Source organism: Typopeltis vanoorti, chromosome 5, assembly GCF_054136105.1.
Source record: "Typopeltis vanoorti isolate ZY-2024b chromosome 5, IOZ_Tvanoo_1.0, whole genome shotgun sequence".
NCBI lineage: Eukaryota > Metazoa > Arthropoda > Arachnida > Uropygi > Thelyphonidae > Typopeltis > Typopeltis vanoorti.
In genome coordinates, this window is record NC_143553.1 from 115,086,304 (window position 1) to 115,108,470 (window position 22,167).

Sequence of the window (22,167 nt, forward strand, 5' to 3'; positions counted from 1 at the left end):
TAATATAAGGATTTAATAACAGTGGACCAAGGAGATAGACCACTTTTTTGATATCTTTCATTCAGTCATCCTCTTATCCAAACTAGTAATTTCTAATCCAAATCCCATATGCTCCAAGTTATGAAACAGTTTCCATGCTGAATCTTGTCAAAAGCCTTAGCAAAGTCTACAAGTATCATGGTGTATTTATTTCCCTTATCTAACTTAACCATTATATTTTATAAAATATGATCAAGTTCTCAAACATGACCTTCCCTTAGTAAACTCATTCTGTTCAATACAAAGCATAGATTCTTTCATCTCATTTCTGTATATGATCCCTTATCAACTTTTCCAAAATCTTCACCACCACTCCAGAGATACTGATCGGTCTATAGTTAGAAACATCCGTCTTTGCACCACACTTGTGCAGCGGGATTATCATATATTCTTTCTACTCCTGTGGAATCTTCTCTATTCTGAGACTCAAATTATATAGCCAGTTCAAAGGAACAATCAGTTCAGCTGAAAACTCAGCATCCTTGCTGATATTCCACTGGTACCTATTGCCAAATTCATATTCAATTTGTGCAGCAGCTCACCTCTTCCTCATACACCTGAGTTTCTCCTCCAGTGTTTATGTAAACTTTTCTCTTAACATCTGTTTAGCTTCTTTTACTCATCATTTAGCTTTCATACATTTTGTTTTTCTGTATTCTTTCTATGGTAAAATCTCTTTATCTTATTGAGTTAGAGTTCTTACTGTGAAGTTCATTTTCTGATCATTGCAGAAAATATCACTGCATTTCCGAAAAAATCTTTTTGAAATATCTACTCCCCCCCCCCCCCCCACACACACAGAAGGTTGTGAATCATACAATCGTGTGTGTGAATACAGGGCCGCCCTGTGCGGGTGTGCAAGTTGTGCCCTGCACAAAGGTGCCTGATCAGGAGGGATGCCATTTCAAGATGATAAATAATAGTAAATTTTTATACAATGCTCTTATTCATGAAGAAAACTTTACTACATAGATTGCATGATTTAAACAGTAAGGCAATAAAAAAATGAAAAGTAAACTCAACAACTGATTAGCCACTTTGCTTTGACACACCGTCATGAGTGATGTGTCAAAGCAAGTTTGAATTGTGTTCAAACTTGCTTTTTTTTTTTTTTTTTTTTTTTTAATTGAGGTGCTCTGTATACATACGTTTTATTTATATAAATCAGTGGTTCTCAAACTTTTTTGTCTGGCGGCACACTAAAATCAATAAATAAATTTCACAGCACCCCTAGTATTATTTGCTTTTTATAGAGAGTAAAGTGCCGATTAATTGATTCTGAAAGACTCACATATATAACCCATAAATAAATTGATATTACAGATACTAAAGATATGAAGGAAAGTGTATTTAAAAGAAAACAGATTATTTAAACTAAATTGGTTTATTTTCAAACAACCCAAACACATACGAAACAAAAGCTATTATAAAGGTTCAGATAATAAAATATGAACTTAATGTGAAATATGTGCTTGGTGTTGTTTGCATATTTCTTTGATATTAGGCCTTGTTTTTGAGAGACATATTCTCATCTCATTTTCAAGGGCCTTTAGTCTTTCTCTCTTCTTTGTTTTAATATTTACGAGTGCAGAAAAACCCAGTTCACACAAATAAGATGTTAAGTGCTTTGAATCCTATATTGGGATACTCCTTCATAGTTGTTATCCAAAATGAATTTATACACTTTTCTGAATGCTTCAATCTCAACGTACAATCGTTACTTATATCAATTAATTCTTCGGCTTCTATAAGACTTAACTCACTCATTGCTGATGTTGACTCTGCAAATGGATTTCGAATCCAATTGTATAAGTTGACTGAAATGTCTGGAAAATAATGGTCAGTTTTTTTCTTCTAACGATGTTAAATGACTGTAAATAAGCTTTTGCAGATCAGTGTTCTTACATTTTCTGGAGGCAACTTTAAGGAACATTTCTACATTGTTGGTGCTTAATTTTATCTTCCACATTTTTATTTTATCTTTAAAAGCTTTAATTTTATCTGTAGATGTCAAAATATTCTCATTTCTTCCTTGCATGTTGGAGTTCAGCTTGTTCAGATGATCGAATATGTCTGTTAAATAGGCTAGTTTGGAACACCAAAAATCATCTTGTAGTAATTTATAGAATTCTGGTTTGTCTTCATTTTGGAAAAACATTAATATTTCTTCTTTAAGTTCAGAAAAACGATCCAATACGCGACCTTTTGAAAGCTATCTTACTTCGGTATGAAGAAGAAGATTCTTGTAACGAGACTGCATCTCTTCACATAGTCGTGCAAATATTCTAGATTTTAATGGTCTGGCCTTGATATAATTACCCATCTGAATGATTTCTTCTAATACACTTTTTAATTCTAAGCCGCCAATGATTCATGATGAATGAAGCAATGAGTCGTTATAATGTTCTCATTTTCTTTTCTAGCAAAGGAAACAAACCATTTTGTAATTCCAACCATAGAATGTGCACCATCTGTACATATACCCACACAAGTTTTCCAAGATAGACCATTTGTATTAAAATATGTGTTCATTATATCAAAAACATCTTTTCCCATCATAGTTTTTTCGAATTCCTTATTTATCATCTTCAATGAATCGAGTAAAAACAAGTAAGTGTGCTTTACCACTGATATCAGTTGACTCATCTAACTGCAAACTGAAAAATTTTGATTCAATTATTTTGGTTATAACTGACTTTTCAATATCGACTGACAGATTATTAATATGTCTACTCATAGTATCATTTGATAATGGAATCTTCTTTATTTCTTCTTCTGCCTCAGTACCAAAAATTGTTCTCACAATTGCTGAACAGGCTGGACGAATCAAGGTTTCGCCGATAGTATGAGGCTTCATTTCCTTCGCAATAATCCCAAGTCAAGATCGCATGATTACATTCCTCATTTGAAGGCAATATAACCACCTTAGTTATGGACAGGTCTCATACCCCAAGTCTCCTCTCTCACATTCTGTTTCAAATAATTCTCTCTCAGTAAGTGTCATCATAATCATCATCAAATTCCTGATATTTATACCCTCAAGGGGCATACAGGATATGATAGTACTACATGAAAAATTTACATCATTATTAACTTCCTATCTACAATTTTCCTCCAAATCAGTCTGTTACTTGTCAGGACTCCAACATTATCAGATCTAATATTTCTATCGTCTGAGGCACTTTGTACCATATCAATCCACCTATATCTTGGTCTTCCTCTGGGTCGTTTTGCTGTCAACCTGGCAGAGAACACTTGTTTTGCTAATCTTTCCTCGCCCATTCTGCTTAAGTGACCATACCACCTGAGATTAGCTCTGCTAACGCATTCCTGGATGCTGAAAATGTCAAGTTCTTTCCTAATATCCTCGTTTTTAATATGATATTGCCGTTGATGCCATTTATTCATGCCTCTAATCTTTCTCAGGACTCTCATATCTGCGGTCTCTAGTCTTTGGTCAAGTGTTTTACTTCTGACCCAGCTCTCAGATCCATAAGTTAAAACTGTTTTGAACACTGTTTTGTATACAGCTAATTTAGTGTTCCAACTAATTTCTCTCTGATTCCATATGAATTTATTCAATTGACTGCTTACCATACTAGTTTTGTTGATTCTGTTGTCTATTTCCAACGTTGGTCGATTGGTAGAGCCTCTGCTACTAACTGCTCAGTTAAGTAAGTTTCAGCGCGGTTAGTAGTTGGAAGGGGTCTAATCGTTCGATGCTGTTGGCACATTCTCCCTCAGTGAGTCTTTGGACTCCCTGGAGGTGTCAAATAATAATAATAATAATAATAATCTTCAGTAAAAATCATGCCTAAGTAGCTGAAATGTTTTACTTGTTCCAGAGATTCCCCGTTCATAACACAGTTGACATTTTCAACAATTCTACCTATTTTTATTGTCTTTGTCTTTTTAATGCTGACCTTCATACCATATCTGTTACAATTATTATTCAGTTTAGTCAGGGAATCTTGCAAACTTCTAGCAGATTTATTTAGAAGTATAACATCGTTCACATAAAGCAAAGAGCTGACATTAAAATCTCCAATTCTGATATCATGTTTAATACCACTTTCCTTCATAATGTGATCCATATAGATAATGAATAACAGGGGGGATAATGTACATCCTTGTTTCACACCAGATTTAACATTAAACCATCTTCCTGTACTTCCTTCAATTCTAACTGCTGATTTACAACTCAAATAAAGACTAAGTATTGCTTGATATAATGCCCCATTGACACCATATAACTGTAGCATATTGAATAACTTCTCTCTTGGCACCTTGTCATATGCCTTTTCCAGATCGACAAAACTTAAATACAGATCTTTGTTATATTCCCATGCTTTCTCGACTATTTGTCGTAAAGTGAAGATCTGATCCTGACAGCCTAAATTTGGCCTGAATCCAGCTTGTTCTTCACCAAGTTTTTCTTCCACAATTCTTCTCAACTGTTTCTCAACTATACTTGCATAAATCCTACCAGGAACACCCAGTAGAGAAATACCTCTGTAATTGTCACATTCAGTTTTATTTCCCTTTTTATATATAGGTATTATGAGAGCTCTACTCCAATCATCGGGAATTCGTTCCTCTGTCCAGGGTTTCTGAACTATGCAGTGCAGCCACTGTAAGACTTTTATACTACCATACTTCAGCATTTCTGGTCAGATACCATCTACTCCTGTTGCCTTTCCACATTTCAAGCCTTTGATGGCTTTTTCTACTTCAAGTATGGATATGTATTCCTGACTGTATGCCTGTGGAGTGTTTTTTACCACTGTGCTATCACTGCTTGTTTCATTTAGCAATTTTTCGAAGTAATTATTCCATACTTCAAGGATATCTTTTTCTCCTATTTTCATGTCACCTTTATCATCTCTAACTCCTTTTACAGCACTCTTGCCTCCATTTCTAAGCTTCTTCAACAACCTCGAGAATATCTTATCACCTTCTTGATATTTATTTTCTATGTTCTTGCCAAAGTCCTCCCACGAACTTTTGTTTAGCTAGTTTTACACAGTGTTTCACTTTCTTACATTTGTGTCTGTATTCTCTAAGAGCACAAGCTGACTTATTTGCCAGGAACTTTTGATATGCTTTCTTCTTTTCCTTCACTGCCTCTTTAACTTCCTGTGTCCACCATGGAGTTCTGATTTTTCTATCCTTGCAGACAACCTCACCACATGCCTCTCTGGCTGAATCAATCAGGGTTTTCTTCAAAGCTTGCCACTGAATCTCCAAGGTTTGGTTCCTGTTCTCAAACTCTTTCATTTTTTCTTCAATAATCTTTGTGTATTTTAGTCTGCAGTTCACATCTGAGAGCTGCTCAACTTTTATTCGCTTTGAAACTTTCTTACATGTTATTCTTTTCAATATGAAATTCAATTTTATTCTGCTCAAGACTAAATAGTTATCACTTCCAATTTCAAATCCTCTGTACACTCTGGTGTCCTGCACCAGGGAGAAAACATCACTATCAACAAAAACATAGTCAATGAGACTTTTCTTATTCCTAGCCTCTTCTCTTCATGTGAATTTGTGCACATTTTTATGTTGGAACATGGTGTTAGTAATAACCATTCCATGTCCTGATCAGAAATTCAACAGATATTTGCCATTATTATTAGCTTTGCTCTTTTCTCCAAATTTTCCCAAAATATTTTTGTATGTCTCACAATCATTTCCTACTCTGCTATTTAGATCCCCAACAATAATCAACTTTTCCTTTTTCATTGTGTCAGTTGCTTTTTCTAAAGCCTCAAAAAATTCCTCCACTTCTTTCTTAGTAGCACCTTCCATGGAACCATAGGCACAAATAAGTCTCATTGTCCAATTCCCCATTCTGATATTTGCCCACATTACTCTACTTGAGACTGCCTGTCATTCAAGAAGATTAGCCTCATATTTTGTGTTGAATACTATGGCTACCCCTTCTTTTCCTTGATTGTCATTTCCTGAATATAACATTTTGTATTTATTGCTCAGAAAGATCTCACCAGTTTTTGTCTTTTTTGTTTCAGTCACCCCTATTATGTCAATCTGGTACTTATCTAATTCTTCAGCTATCTTCATTTCTTTGCCATTCAGACTTCTTATGTTGATAGTACCGATCTTTAACTCTGGTGATGTTGTGTTGGGGTGTGTTTTCAGATTTCAGGTGTGCTTAAGGGTCAAAGCTGTATAACTGAGAGGAGACCTACACATAGCCTTTAAAGCAATGTGGAGAACTGACCAGGGCTTCTGACCTAATGTCCAATCCTCACCTTCTCGTGGTGCACCCTGTTAGGTATCTACCTGGATACTGAACGAACGAGGATGGACTGTCAATTTGGGATTTAGCCGACCAAATTGTATTCCTATTGGCTTAAACCAATATAGAAAATGATAGTACAACATGACAAAATTTCATGCTGACTGGGCGTCGCCTGGTTAAACAAGGCTCCCCTTGTTTTCACCAGGGAACCAGGGCAAACAGCTAAAAGTCAGCTACTGGAATAAATCTGAAAACACACCCCACCATTAGAGTCTCCCATTGCAATTCTGAAATGATGTTTTCCTTTATTGTAGAGTTGGGATACATCACGATAGAATGCTTCAATTTCTTCATCAGTATGACTTATTGTTGGTGCATAGATTTGGATGATCTTATCTTTTTCAGATTTGAACAACAATACTTAATATATATATATATATATATATATATATATATATATATAGCATTTTTTTTTAAAAAAAGGAAGTATGTGTTTTTAATTCTAATGACCAAATAAACCCAATTTTTTTGTTTCACCACTTTGTGTAATGAAAAGAGTTATAAAAATTGAAGAAAATTCACTTAAAAAAACTTCTTGAAAGTTTATTTTCCACTTGGTTAGAGTATAATAAATTTAGTTTAATCCTTTATCCAAGTGTGAGCAAACAAAGTTTGCACCTGAAAGTATCTTCAGGACTGGGTTAAGGTGGTACACACCAGGGCAACTCGTTGCAAAGGTGGAGCAAGCTACCAACACTCCTATCCTAGTATCTCCTATAATGCAAAACACATCTCCTTGCGGATATGTCTATTGTTATGCATTAAGGGAAGGGCCACTACCCAGACCAGTTTCGACCTTTATTGAGGTCTCTTCAGTGGGAGCCAGGCCCTAGTCGAGATATCAGGCAGAAGCATTTGCAGGTCATCTCCACCTATAGGACTTGCCAATTCCTATAGGTGGAGATGACCTGCAAGTGCTTCTGCCTGATATCTCGACTTGGGCCTGGCTCCCACTGAAGAGACCTCAATAAAGGTCGAAACCGGTCTGGGTAGTGGCCCTTCCCTTAATGCATAACAATAGACATATCCGCAAGGAGATGTGTTTTGCATTATAGGAGATACTAGGATAGGAGTGTTGGTAGCTTGCTCCACCTTTGCAACGAGTTGCCCTGGTGTGTACCACCTTAACCCAGTCCTGAAGATACTTTCAGGTGCAAACTTTGTTTGCTCACACTTGGATAAAGGATTAAACTAAATTTATTATAAAAAAACTTCATCAACATAGAATTTTTGCCTAAGTATCATAGGCATCATTAATACAAGATCTTAGAATGGCAATTAAAAAAAAAAGTTATCCTAATTTTTTTTTCAAAAATTTTATTTATTCATATATATATATTGGTTTTCATGCGGCACCCAAACTCAATGTTTGGGTGCCGCATGAATTGACTGAGACCAATATGACTGCTCGCATATTCATCTGTGATTCGCTGCGACGTTGCCAAGAAAATGACCCATTTTTGAAGCGGATGATTATGGGAGATGAAAAATGGGTCGTTTACGATAACGTGGTATGTAAAAGATCATGGGGCACAAGAGTGAACCTCCACAAACAACCTTGAAAGCAAGATTGCACCCATAGAAGATAATGCTCTCTGTGTGGTGGGATTATAAAGGTGTTGTTCACTACGAGGTGTTACCATCAGGCAGAATGATTGATTTAACTGTCTATTGCTCACAGTTAACATGACTGGCCCGTGCAATTAGCACAAAACATACTGAATTGCCAAATCGGGAAGGAGTTGTCTTTCACCACGACAAACCCAGACCCCACACATCATTAACAACCCAGAGTAAATTGTTACGTCTTGGCTAGGATGTTTTGCCGCATCCTCCGTATTCACCGGACCTGGCACCTTTCGATTACCACTTATTCCGATCGTTGCAGAATTCTCTGAACAGGAAAACCTTCGCTAATGAGGAGGCTGTCAAAAGACACCTGGATCAGTTTTTCGCCAGTAAACCTCAGGTGTGTTATGAACGCGGCATAATGAAGTTGGTGGACAGATGACAAGAGGTCATTGATAAAGCGGGTCAATATATAACTGACCAGTATGTATTATATATATTAAATAAAATGTGTTTCATTCCACTCTGAAAAACCGAACAAACTTATTTGCCAACCCAATATAAATTATATTTATACATAGACAAAATAAAATTAGGAAAGATTAGCAGATTTAAAAAATTTCACCCACAAGGAATAGATATAGACTATTGGATCTGTTAGGATGTTCTGTGAGGAAACAGCTATTATCAAGGACCCTTGTCTTGTTCCAATGAACTATGTTTATTGTCAATAGCATGCTCTACCAGATTCCCTGCTCTTGTGGGTTATCTTATTTTGGGCAAACAGGAAGATCTGCATTTATTCATCTAGAACAGGGGTGGGGAACCTTTTTAGGATCAAGGGCGAAAATTGCTAATTTAAAAACTTCTGCAGGCAACTGACAAATTTTAACTCTTATATATAGTGTGCAATATATATCTCAATAAGTAAATGTGCAACATTCTCATCTGATATGGTATCATTTAATTACAATTGTGTAGACATAATTATAACAATCAAATCAAGGCTATATTTAATTTATTTAAAAAATTACATTTATTTTATTTTAAATAAGAACTTTATTAAAGCAATAATAGCATAATAAATATTTCATCAAAGTTAATGAAGCTTACCTTTAATCTTAAACTTTTTAGTGAGAAGGTTGAAACTGCTTTTTATGTGAAAGCTTAAAAATATTAGCCACCCTTGATGAGACGGCTACTCGTAGTTCATTGGCGAGATTTTTATAAGTGAGTTTGTACGAAGGTGATTTTTTGCCAGACTTAATTTTAAAAAAAATTCCCTGCATTGATAAGTAGTAGAAAACTGAAAAGATATTTTCAAGGCATTATTTTTTAAAGAAGGGAATTTCTCAGAATTGTAAAAGTCCAATATAGGCAGATTACTATATTTTGACCTCAAAGTGTTATCATGCTGCAAATCAATCAACTGTAATTGCAAGGAATCGGAAGCTTCCTCGGGGCATATATCTAAAGGTGTTTCAAATATTTGTAACTCAATTCTTTGATTTTTTTTATATCTTCAAATCTCCTTTGAAATTGATTCAAAACACTTTGACACTCATCAACATACTCACTTGTTGATTTTGGATTGTGTTCTCTTAATTTTGGAAAATGCGGAAGACATTTTTTTTTTTTTTTCAGTTGGGTAAGAAATAATTGAAGCGTTGATTCAAATCTTTTGATATGAGCAAAGAGGTCATTAGCTGATTGGGGCCTTGTAATTTCAAATTTAGATTATTCAAATGACTAGTTATGTCTACTAAAAATGCTAAATCAGTTTGAAACTTTACATCTGCCAATTCTTTAATGGAGACACCTTTAATGTCCAAGAAAATATTCACTTTGTCTTTAAGTTTATAAAATCATTTGAGCTCTACTTAGCCACCTAATTTCACAATGGTACAATAAGTCCCCATATTCAGCTTCAAGATCTTGCAAAAATTCTTTGAATTCCCTGTTGTTTAAAATATTAGCCTATCTTCTTGATAGGCTAATATTTTAAACAAACTCAGTTTTTCTGGACATAAAATCTCGACGGCAGTAAATCTTTCACAAACTAACCTTCATTATGGGTTTTAAGTTTTTTTTAGCAATTTGTTCACACAATGCATAACTAGCTTGAGTTACAGATGGTCTTTACTGAATAAGCTTTTTAAAAAGAGATTGGCTTTTGGTTATATTTTCTTTCAAAGTCGCTATCTTGTCTAAACGTTCTGATCCTTTTAAATTTTCTTATTTCTTATGCTTACTCAAATAATGTCGTTCAAGATTATATTTTTCATAAACTGCAACATGTTCATTACAAATAAGACAAATGCACTTGTCGTTAATTTCAATAAAGAAGTATAGTTCTGTCCATTTTTCACAAAACAGAGCACATTCACCACTTCTTTTACGCTTTTCACAACACTTGTCATTTAAAAAAATAAATTGAATAAAGTTGTGAAATGGACTCGCGAGCGAAATTTCGCCTGTAGGCAAGGGGTTCCCCACCCCTGATCTAGAACACAAGTCTTATATTAAATACCATGAGCCTGAATAGTCTGGACCTCGTGATGCATGCTATTGACATTAAACATAAAAAGTTCATTGGAACATGAAAAGAGTCCTTCATGGAAGCCATTTCCTCATACAATGTCTTTATAAAGAAATGTGCAAAACTTTACTCCATTGTCCTAACTTAAACAGATCGTGGGAGATGGTACTTTTAAATCTGCTATTCTTTCCTAATTTTTTGTGAATGTGTGTATATATATATTTTTTTTGTTGTTGATAGTTTTTCCACTTGGTTATGTTATAAATTAAAGATGCCAAGAAATTTCTTAGAATATTCTTGGTTTCATCCTTTATCTAAGTGTAAGCAAACAAAGTTTGTGTATGAAGTAACTTCTTGACAGGGCAACTCGTATATAGAGGCTAATGGCTTCACATCAGTTATCATAGTATCCCATAATGCAACACACATCCTTACAGATATGTATAATACTGTGCATTATGGGAAGGGCCCTACTCAGACTACGTTTGCTTACACTTGGATAAAGGGTGAAACTAAGAATTTCTTGGCATCTTTAATTTATATGTATATATTTATATAATTATTTTTTTAAAATAAAGTTAGGAAATTATTTACCTTATTTAGTTAACTTACATCAGCTACTCAGTCGTGCTTTTTAGAATTGTCTGTTATTGTTTAATTGCTATTCTGTGATCTTGTACTGATGATGCCTATGATACGTAAGCAAAAATTCTATGTCAAAGTTTTTTGCATGAGTTTTCCTCCGTTTTTATAATTCTTTTCATAAACCCAATTTTTGTTATAAATTGTTTTGGTCAAAAGTTCTTCATCAAAATATTTTAGTGTTTATTCAGTAATGTAATGAAATTTATCTTTTATTCGATTTGCATCTTACACAGTTTCTCCATAGGGTAATTAGGCATGGCTAAGGATATGCTGTTTTTTTACTGCCTTTCCGCCTTTGTAAATTTTCTTGAAGTCAAAAGAAAAAAGAAAAAATTCTGTTTCCTTTAAAATAAGTTTTGCTTTAATTTTTTTTCACCATTTTGTGTGTGTGTGTGTGCATTTTATGTGCATCTCACCCACGAAAGGTTGTTAGCCTATAGAACATTTAGTACTGCAGATAGGTTCGTGGATTATATTCGACCAGATAATCTGGGAACTTTTTTTTATAGAGGGAACTTTATCCTCAAACTATGCAATTAATTCATCATCACACATAATGTATCCAATTAAAATCATGCATCCATCTATAGTCCGACCACAGAAGTGAGAGCTGTTGTTCGCAGACTGCCAAGAAGAGTCAATTCATGTTGAAGGGGAGAAAGAAATAAGGCAATGTACGAATTGGTCACCAACACGCAAAATCACATTCTTTATATGTAAAATTTTCCATCTCTTATACAAGCAAAATACTTACCACTTTAAAAACTACAATGATCATAAAAGAAAAGTTAATTTTCTGATGTAATAATAAACACTCATCCCACAATACGAATTGATTACCCTATTATCGGAATAGATTCTCCTTCTTTTGACATGTGCACAAGTGTCGAAGGGTCTCGTATCTGTGGGCGTACTATAACAGCCTTTCTCTGTTCTTGAAAGGACAAGCTTCATCCATTTACACATCGTGGAGTATATAATTGTTCACTTGTCTGCACTTTTATCCTGTTTGGACAGCAGTAAATTTTGTTACATCTGCCTTCAACAACTTAAAAAGTACATTTTCTGTCATCAGTATGGCAAGTCAGGACTGGCTGACTGATTTCTGAATACATCATAATGGGATTAAACGAAAAAAGACATAAATGCTGCTTAGAATTCACCACAGTCTGAGAGGCTATTTTTAGAATGAAATGCTCACATAATCTCAATAAGTATGGCTGCATTAATTTGCCAGAAATATGGATGACAGTCATTCTAAGACTGCATGCTGCTTAACTTTGTCGAAATACCCCCCCCCCCCCCCCATCATGGTGCTTAGTGAATGCCATGATAGAACATTAGTTTCTTTTCAGTTACAGTTTGAATTGTTTCTACAACTACCTAGGCAGCTGCTTTGTTTTATAACAATTGCCATTTGTGCTCTGAAGATGGTGGGTAAAAATCCATCAAAATATTAGCAACTTAATAAATAATTTTTTCTCTTCTGTTGTTTATACTGTGAAGTACTGCTATGAAGAACCTGTATACTGTTGTGAAGAAGTTTGGCTGTAAATCATAATGTTAATGGCAGAACTATGGCATGCATATCCCAAAATTGCCATGCAAACCATTATTTCTTGTGTCTTAAATTAATGAAGATAGCAGTTTGTTTTGAAAAGAGAAAAAGTTTGTAATTTTTCACAGTAAAATCTTAAATTATAATTTTTTTTCTGCACTGCATATAGGAAACTTGCCTATGAAACAGCAAGTCATTCTCATCACTTGTTCAGAATAGAAGTAAAGCAGACATCTGACTTAGCTGTTTGTCATATACATTAATGAAAAATAATCTCAGTAGTTTCAGAATTTAAAAAAAAAAAAAATTAATTTCATTAAAATATCATCTTGGTGATAGTCAGTAGCCCAGCAAAACCTGTGTATGATATAATCTCCCCCCCCTCTCTCCTCAAATAGGCTCATACACTATTCTCTCTTGTTATATTTATACTTCTGGTTTTTCAATTTTTTAAATATTTTATTAAATTTTATTGCACACCAAATACAATACCAGCATCTCTAACAGTGGTAATCACTTATCAGTTATGCCTCTTAGTAATCCTTATATTGATAATTATCAGTAAATTAGATTATTGATTATAATCGGTGATCCAATTTACAATACCTCTAATAATAATGCCAATGCATATCAATTATATATCAGTCATCGATAATGCATTCCATATTACTATATTTTCATTAAAATATAATGATAATATAATTAACCAATCATAATCCTCAAACTACACATGTTGAATTGATATTCTCACCTCTGATTTATGCTTCTATTTTTTATTTTTTTTTATTTTTAATATACCAGTGGTTTGCACAATAAATCCACAAGAAGAACTCATAGAAGATTAGTTTATTTTTGTTTACAATATTTTGCATTATTTCAAATTATTTTGCTTCATTTAGCTAGAAAGTATTGTTATAGGTTCAAAGCTAGATAAAGAAAGCTAACCTGCTATGCCTAAGTATGTTTAGGCATACTGTTGCAAAATATATATAATATTGCAACAGTATCAGGTTAAAACTCTTGCACATAACAGGACGGTTAAAAATCTTTTTCAAAAACGAAGTGTTATTTTCAAGTCATGTGCATAGCTGCTGAAGGTACTGAATTGCTGTATTGTTAAATGACAATAACAGTAACATGTTATTGTTATCATTTCTAAATATTTTCTTGAAGTTTTGATCATTTTTATTTATTTATGTTTTTAGGTTATATTTGCCCAAGATCACCACTTTATACCTCAACACTACTACTGTGTTACATATTGCAATCACTGTCAGCTAATTATCTGGGGTGTTGGCAACCAGGGTTATCAGTGCCAGAGTAAGTTCCTCACTTCCATTCCATTTTGTATTACTCTTAGTTAGAATAGTATCTATTCATCTACAGTTTATTCTGTTGAATACCCTGTTGCATTTATTTGAATCAATATTCATTTTAAAAAAATCAGATTTTTTACCTGTATAAGTATTGTTTTTATGAAGATTATTGTTAATCACAATAACAAACTTTTTTTATTAAGAGAATGAGATGTAGGTTCATTGTTAAACTTCAGGTGAATTAATATCTATAAATTTGTGACAGAATCAAGAATAAGGCAGGAAGCTGATAAAAATCAATCAAGAAAATTTGTAATATGTATGAAATTATGCTGATCAACAAGAATTGTATTGGTAAGAGATCAGAAAAGGTGATTTATATGTGTTTCAGAGGATAGAATTTAATAAATGGAACAGGTTGTTTATCTCTGGTATATAAGAGTTCTTTATATTACAGGTATACTTATCATCTTCAATAAGTATTGGTCATTAAAAAAAAATAAAAAATCAGTTGTTAAAGTTGTGGGGGAGGATATGTTTTGTGAAATGAATACAAATAGCCAAAATTCAGTATTTATTTGGATATTTTACTATATTTTAAATAAATGAGATGTATTTAGCGAAATAGGGTGGAGTGTCCTGCCGGGATGAGTCCTTGGACTCCCTGGAGGTGTCATATTTTAAAATTTTCATATTGTAATAAATTTTAAAAAATACTAAACTTAACACTACTTTTAAAGTGCTTGTAAGTACTTTGTTTCCTCTTATAAGTACCCTCATGTACCTCTTTAAAGTAGCCAACTTTAGTTTCTCACCATACTAACATCATTCCATTTTCCCCTGGTGTTATTGACTCATTATGTTGATGTTCTGGTGGAACTGTTCATCTGCTCTTCACTAATTGCACTGAGATTTTCACAAAGTCAATTCAGGTGAAAATGAAGGAAGCGAATTTTCACTGACATTCTGGTATTTAGTTACGCTTTGATCAGCTAGTTCCTTCAAATTACAATTTTATAACCCTTCAGCCGTATATCTTAATTTCCAGTCTTTTGTTTTAGCAAGACTCTTTTCAAATTTTTCATCTTTTAATACTGCTTTGATTTTGAGGTCTAACAAATATACTTTCCTTGAGTTTGGCTTTGAAATTTTTGTAGATCTTGCATAGTTATACTGGAATGCAGACCTTTTTTTGTGTAGTGCTTTCTTTATTTAATTTAATAATGTCATAGAGGGAGCTGAGGCTCACTTTCAGTAGGAGTTTGTGCTTTATGTTCACCCTCGCTCCCATGTAAAATCATCTTTTCAGGGAGCTGTATTTTCACGGTCAGCATTTTTTAAACTTAAAAACTCCACTTTATTTGCATTGCTAAGGACACACTACCTCCTCTTGGTGTTTTACAGATGTTTACCAGATTTCTACTTCTTGTGGCTTATCTTATTATTGACAAGCTGAAAGATCTGCTTTTATTCAACTGAAGGTACATTCAACTGCCTGACATAGAGTTTTTTTTCTCCTTGAAATTCAAGTCTTTCATCCAACAGTGTTACAAGAATAGATGCAATTAGCGGGCATAACACACATGCCTTGTAATCGTAGTTGCTTCGGTCTTAATTTTAATCATGCTGTTCTATAAATATAAAAAACAAGATTTTGTAAATCTTTCTTGCATGACTAGCAGTAACTTTTAAATATCTATAAATATTCCAGTGTTAATAATTGTACATGATTACTTCAATATATTAGCAGTTTTTTCCACTTGTTTTGACTATAATAAATTTAGTTTAAAATTTTATCCAAGTGGATAAATTTACACTTGGATAAAGGATTAAACTAAATTTATTATAGTCTAACCAAAGTGGGAAAAAACTTCCAACATCTTTCTCTAAATCCAGGGTAATTTAATTATAAGGTGAGACATCTTTTGGCAACTCGCATAGGTAAATATGACTTCTCCATTGCTTTCACCTTAGTATCACCACCTCTAGGTCTGGCTCCCACTGACGAGACCTCAATAAAGGTCGAAACCGGTCTGGGTAGTGGCCCTTCCCTTAATGCATAGCATTATACATGTCTGCAAGGAGATGTGCTTTGCATTATTGGAGGTACTGAGACAAGGAGCGATGAGAGCTTGGTCCACCTTTACCATGAGTTGCCTCAGTCCTGAAGATACTTCAGGTGCAAACTTTATTTGCTTACACTTGGATAAATGATTAAACTAAATTTATTATATTATATCAATATATTTGGATATATAATAATTCTTCAATCTTCTCCAGCAAGAAATCAATGCTAGTCAGATAATTGAAGGATTATTTAACTGAAGATACAGTTACCTGTTGCTGTATTTGAAGTTTGTTGACACATTAACTCATTCAAGAGTCAGTTAATTGAAGACTCAGTTACTATAAGGTTGGATAATTGAGTGATGACTGTATTTTCAAAAGTTTCCTTCATACTTGTTATATTTACAAGAATTCTGAGAAAGCTGCTCATTATTATCATGCAACAGAACTGCTTTTAAGAAATTGTTTTGAAAGAGCCTATGAACAAGTGCCAATCTTTCTCTCCATGAATTTCATTTAAAAGAGAGATTTACAAAGATGCTATATACAAATTCCATTCTTTCTCTCAATGAAGATAGGATTTTACGTGTTTCTTTTTTAAATTATTGATTAATTTTTTATTGAATTAATGAGGTAATGGTAATTAGCCTTGGAAACATTACTGTTTCCAACACTAATTATTATTGCATATGTATATTGTGACAATAGTTGGTTGTGCTCTGAAGTGCAGGTTTGAATTCCAGTGAATGACAGTGAACTGTCACTGTAGAAAACTTGTAGGAACCACAGGAATACGTTGTTATATTGGGAAGTTTGCTATAGTGAATTTCCTTCAGAATAGTATTTTGTCTCTGAGGATTTGGTCAGAACTTTTCAGAAGTTTGTTGAGTAAGTTTGCCATATTACTGTTTACTGTAGTGAGAGTCAGCTGTATAAACTACTACTACTAAAGAATTTTTTTTTTTTTTTTGTATTTAATACAGTTCATACATATGATGAATGATAAATTATTAAATTATTATGTCAAGCCCATACATGAGGGGTTGGTTGATCAACCTATAGTACATTATTACCATATATGGGGTAGTAGCCTGGGAAAGGAGGAACTTGTTTACATTTGATTTGAAACACTGTACAGGCAGCCCTTGGTTTATGACAGTTCAATTTACGTCAATTCACAATAACGTTGGATGTTTGCACGTGCTTTCTTACTGTAGTGTGGTCTAACTGAGAAACAATGCAAGCAGACACTAGTGTTTCAGTGTTTACCAAGCTACTACAACGTATATGTGTCAAACCTAGTTTTACTGTTGAATCTACCTAATTGTTCTATTTAATTTTTTTAACATACATACATACGTATTTAAATTGATGAAGTATGTAATTACATACCATGTCTAATAAAAGAAGTGCAGAAAAGTTAGCAGAACTTGAAAAGAAGTACAATCACGCTTGAAAAGAAGATGGAGATGATTCGAAGAATGGAAGATGGGCAGACATGTTCTAATGCCTGTAGAAGTATGAACTTACCTCTGTCGACTGTTACTACAATTATGAAAAATGCAGATAGAATAAAACAGTCTGCGCAACAATCTATGGCAGTACTAAATGCAAAACGTAAATTATAGCAGAGGTAAACTTCGTGAAAAAATGGAAAAATTACCATTATGGGTGGATGACTTGAATCAGAAAAACATTCCTCTGACTCATGCTATTATAACTGAAAAAGCAAAAACAATTTTTGATGATCTTAAAAAGACAGATGGAGGCGAAGAAACGTTTTTAGGAAGCATAGGTTAGTTCATGAGATTTAAGTCTTGAAGTAAGTGCCATAGTGTCAAATTATGTGGTGAGGCAGCAAGTGCAGATGTTGCAACAGCGGCTGCTTTTCCTAAAGAATTTCAAGACTGTGTAGAACAAGGAAGTTATTCTCCTGATCTCATTTTTAATGTTGATGAGACTGGGCTCTACTGGAAAAAATTGCCATCACGCATCGTCATTTCCTGTGAAGAACGTTCCACTCTAGGCTTTAGAGCTGCAAAAAGATAGACTTACGCTTTTGTTGGGTGCAAATGTCTCCGGAACTTTGAAGCTTAAACCAATGTTAGTGTACCATTCACAGACACCATGCGCTTTCAAGGGTATAAAAGCCAGGCTGCCAGTCTACTGGAAATGGAACAAGAAAGCTTGGGTTACACAAGACGTTTTTATAGATTGGTACTCAAATTATTTTTGTCCTATCGTGCTTCACTTCTGTAAAGAAAATGATTTGCCAGCCAAGGCATTGATTCTCTTGGATAATGCCCCTGGACATCCTCAAACCTTGCTGAACTAAGAACACCATTGGATGTCAAGGTTGTTTACGTGCCCCAAAACACAACATCGCTTTTACAAGCAATGGATCAGGGTATTATATCAATCTTCAAAGCCTATTACCTCCGTATAACATTTATGGAAATGGGAAGAGTCTTGGACACTTCAGGTAAAACTATTAAAGACTATTGGCGGTCATTCGATATTTTGAAGAGCATTAACAACATCAAGGCAGCTTGGAACGAAGTGTTAGCAAAGTGTTTAAAAGGAGCATGGCGAAAACTTCTTCCAGCATTTTTGTAAGACTTCGAGGAATTAGAGCAAGAGGAGAATGTTATTGAAGACATTACCAAGCTTGTGCGAGAGGTGGGATCGGAAGATATTACAGCTGAAGATGTGACAGAAGTCTTATAGAGCCATGAAAAACTGCTCTCCAATGAAAACTTAAAAGAATTAGACGAACAATTCATCCAAAGAAGGAGTAAGAAAACGAAGAAGGTTCTCTGAAGATATAAAAACGGCCAATTTTCAGTGTATCCTTGCAAGCATAGAGACAGTTACTTATGAACTCTGCGAAATGGACCACGATTGGGAACGAAGTGCAATCGCATCTATTCGACCTTACATGAACTCCTTAAAGAAAGAAAAAGAAAATTTAGGCAGTTAACACTGGATACTTTTTTCAAAAAAAAATGTAGGTGATCCGAAACCAGGAACTTTAACATAGAAATATGTAATATCTTTTTTCGAAGTTTAATATTTTTTGCATATAATTTTGTTTTGTTTTTGTTATTAATAATTTTATTTTAATAAACACATGTATGTATTATCAAAGCTTTAAATATAATTATTCTATATATTTCATGTGCATAATTTTTGACTGCGCGGAACATAACTTTGTACCTCCCATTAAAATTGGGATTGTTTTACGCCAATTTGGTTTACCCCATTTTTTCCAGAACGGAAGTGAAGCGTAAACCGATGGCTGCCTCTATATTGTATTCCTTGGGAAGCACAATTGGTGGTGGTGGGGGAGGGGGGGGGACTATTCCACAATACAACAGTTGTACGGATGGAGGAAGAGGAAAAGAAACTTATTTTGTTTCAAGGTGCACTGTGAAGAGATGTTGAGCAGCAGCTGCACATGTTCCAATGGGCTTAGTACTAAGGGGAGGAATTATTAATGCTATTTCAGATGAACATTTCCCATGGAAATATTTGTAGAATATACATATTGCAGAAACCAAACATCTGTGCGAAAGTGGGGGAAGTGAGTTGGTAAGAGAGGGGTCATTAATAAGTCTTAATTGCTCTCTGTATTGAGTAAAGCATTTTTAAGGAAGTGTTTAGGGGCCCCACCCCATATGTGAGAGCAGTATTGGATAGCTGGGCAGATTTGTGTTTTGTATAATGTTAACAGCTGTTCAGGGGTGAAGTAACATCTTGAGCAAAAGAGAAATCCTAGTTTTTTTGAAGCTGAGGATGTAATGGTTGTGATGTGTTTATGCCAGGAGAGGTTTGATGTCAATATAATTCCAAGAAGAGAAATCCCATCTTGTCTGGAAATTTAGGTGTTGTCAAAAGTAATACTGGGAGAAAATGGTTATTTTTTGGAAGAAATAAGACAGAACTGTTTGTATTAGCATTGAAATTGACAAAGTTATCTGAATCCCATTGGAGGATAGCTTGGAGATCAGAATTCAGGGTAGTAGCGGTTGATATTCTGTAGGTTGAGATGAGTTGTGTAGAGTAAGATTTATCAAGTGAAAGGGAGGGGTACAATGTACTGTCATCTGCAAAACTGTGTATTGGGTTGAGGTCAACTGAAGTAAGTGATTGATATATCAACAGGAAAAGGGTGGGTGAGAGGATAAGGAACCATCCACCATCACACACATAGTGTGCATCCAGACAGAAAGTTGGCAATCCAACTACAGAAGTCCTGAGACAGGCCAAATGATGGTAGTTTGCTTGGTAAGCCTTTGTGCCAAACCTGGTCAAAAGCTTTGGAGATATCAAGTGCAACCACTTGAGATTTGCCAAACCTCTCCATGGCATTTGTCCAGAGATGGGTGACATCTGTGAGCAGATCTCATGTTGATTTTTTTCCATTACTTTAGACAGCACTGAGGTAAGGGAGATAGGACAGTAGTTGTGTTATATTTTAGGTTCTGTGTTTATATTACCCTGCTTTGTTTTTGTTTTCTTTACCTATAATTCGGGAATGGACGACTGCATTAACTATCTTATTTCCCACACTCTATACTCTGGTAAATTTATTTGTTTTATGACTGCACCAGTTAGACCATATATTGAGTGTGAGATTATAAGATCTTAAATCAAAGACAAAGCAGATATCATTTATTTTCCCTGCTTATATATATGTGTGTGTGTATATATATATATATATATATATGTATATATCCTTACTTTAAATTAGTCGTGGCTTAATTATAACTCCCATAAACTTCTATCTTATACAGGTTTGAATTTTTTAGGGTAATACATTGACAGAATCAGTCCAATTTGTTGTTTACAAACCATTTAAGTCAAAAGGAAATATTTACAGAATGATTCACATATGTATACAATATCATGTGAAGTAATACAAAAGTAATACAATATCAAGTAAAGGGTTGAGAATCCTAAAACAAACTTCCTTCTCTTTCAATTCCTGACAACAACCTTACGTGATGGTGGACTCAGATGAGAGAAGGTTTGAGAAGCCTAAGACAAATTTCCTCCTCGATGACCTGCCTTATATACGTTCGGACTTGTGTGCATTTGGGTGTCTTGAAAATGGTTACATATTGATCTTTGGACATGCTGATGTCATTCTTCACACGTCTTTGGAATTTAATTCTCTACCAAGACAATTCCCAGAATTCTTCACTATGGTCACGTATTGACCTTTGGACATGTCATTCTTCATGTGTTTTTGGAAATCTCCATCCAGATTCATAGAATTCTTTAATATGGTCATGTATTGATCTTTGGACTGATGATAATGTCATTCTTCACACATCTTTGGAAATTCACTATTTTTATAATTAGACCTATTGATTTAACATGAATTAATATCGTTACATGATGACATCATGAGCCATATTATTTTAAAAAGGCTAATTAGAAAATTATTACAAAAATTAACATTTCTCGAAGTACTTTCTCCTAAACAAAAAAACATGTAAAAACAAACCTTTAGGATTATTTTTTTCTCACAAGTTGCAGGCTTAATTGAATTGGGCGATTTGCTTTCTTAATCCTGTTAATAAATATTCTTGTCTTGTAGATTTAAAACTTATTCAGTGTTATATTCACACAGAACTTTCCCCAGTTTTGTTGCTTGGGTGTCTAATTTACTTCATTTATTTTGACTTCTTGAATTTGTTCACCCTACTTCTGAGAATTTATTTGGGCACCTCTGTATTACTATCTTTATGGCTCACTTTCATAATTTCTTCTTGAAAGTACTTACGTTTGGAATAATTTAGGGATAACTTATCTTCATCCACAGAATTTTCCAACTTTACAGCTTTAACTATTAGGTCTTCTTTTAGTCTTATCATATCTTCTTCCTTATCTTTATTTATTGTTATATTTTCAAGAACCTCTTTTTGTTCTACCTTAGAGCACTTATTACATTCCTGAGATGTGCGATCAGAGTGCATATTTGGATTATATTCTATGCCACAATACGAAATTGTGCCCTCCAAAAAGTTGGCATTTCTTTAAGAAATCAAAGCTAAGAATTACCTGATATTTAGATTTGACTTTTCAGGGAGAATAATCAACTCTTGAG

At 34.1% G+C, this 22,167-nt stretch overlaps 1 protein-coding gene across 1 annotated transcript in view; it reads left to right on the forward strand.

Annotated features, from left to right (window-relative positions):
- The window catches only part of LOC150106740 (rho guanine nucleotide exchange factor 11-like), an 837,747-nt gene that overhangs the window by 388,711 nt on the left and 426,869 nt on the right, over nt 1-22,167 (forward strand). The window contains exon 20 of the mRNA XM_090393466.1: nt 13,875-13,989. Coding sequence (XP_090249592.1) covers nt 13,875-13,989 — 115 coding nt within the window. The remainder of the gene's footprint in view (nt 1-13,874; nt 13,990-22,167) is intronic.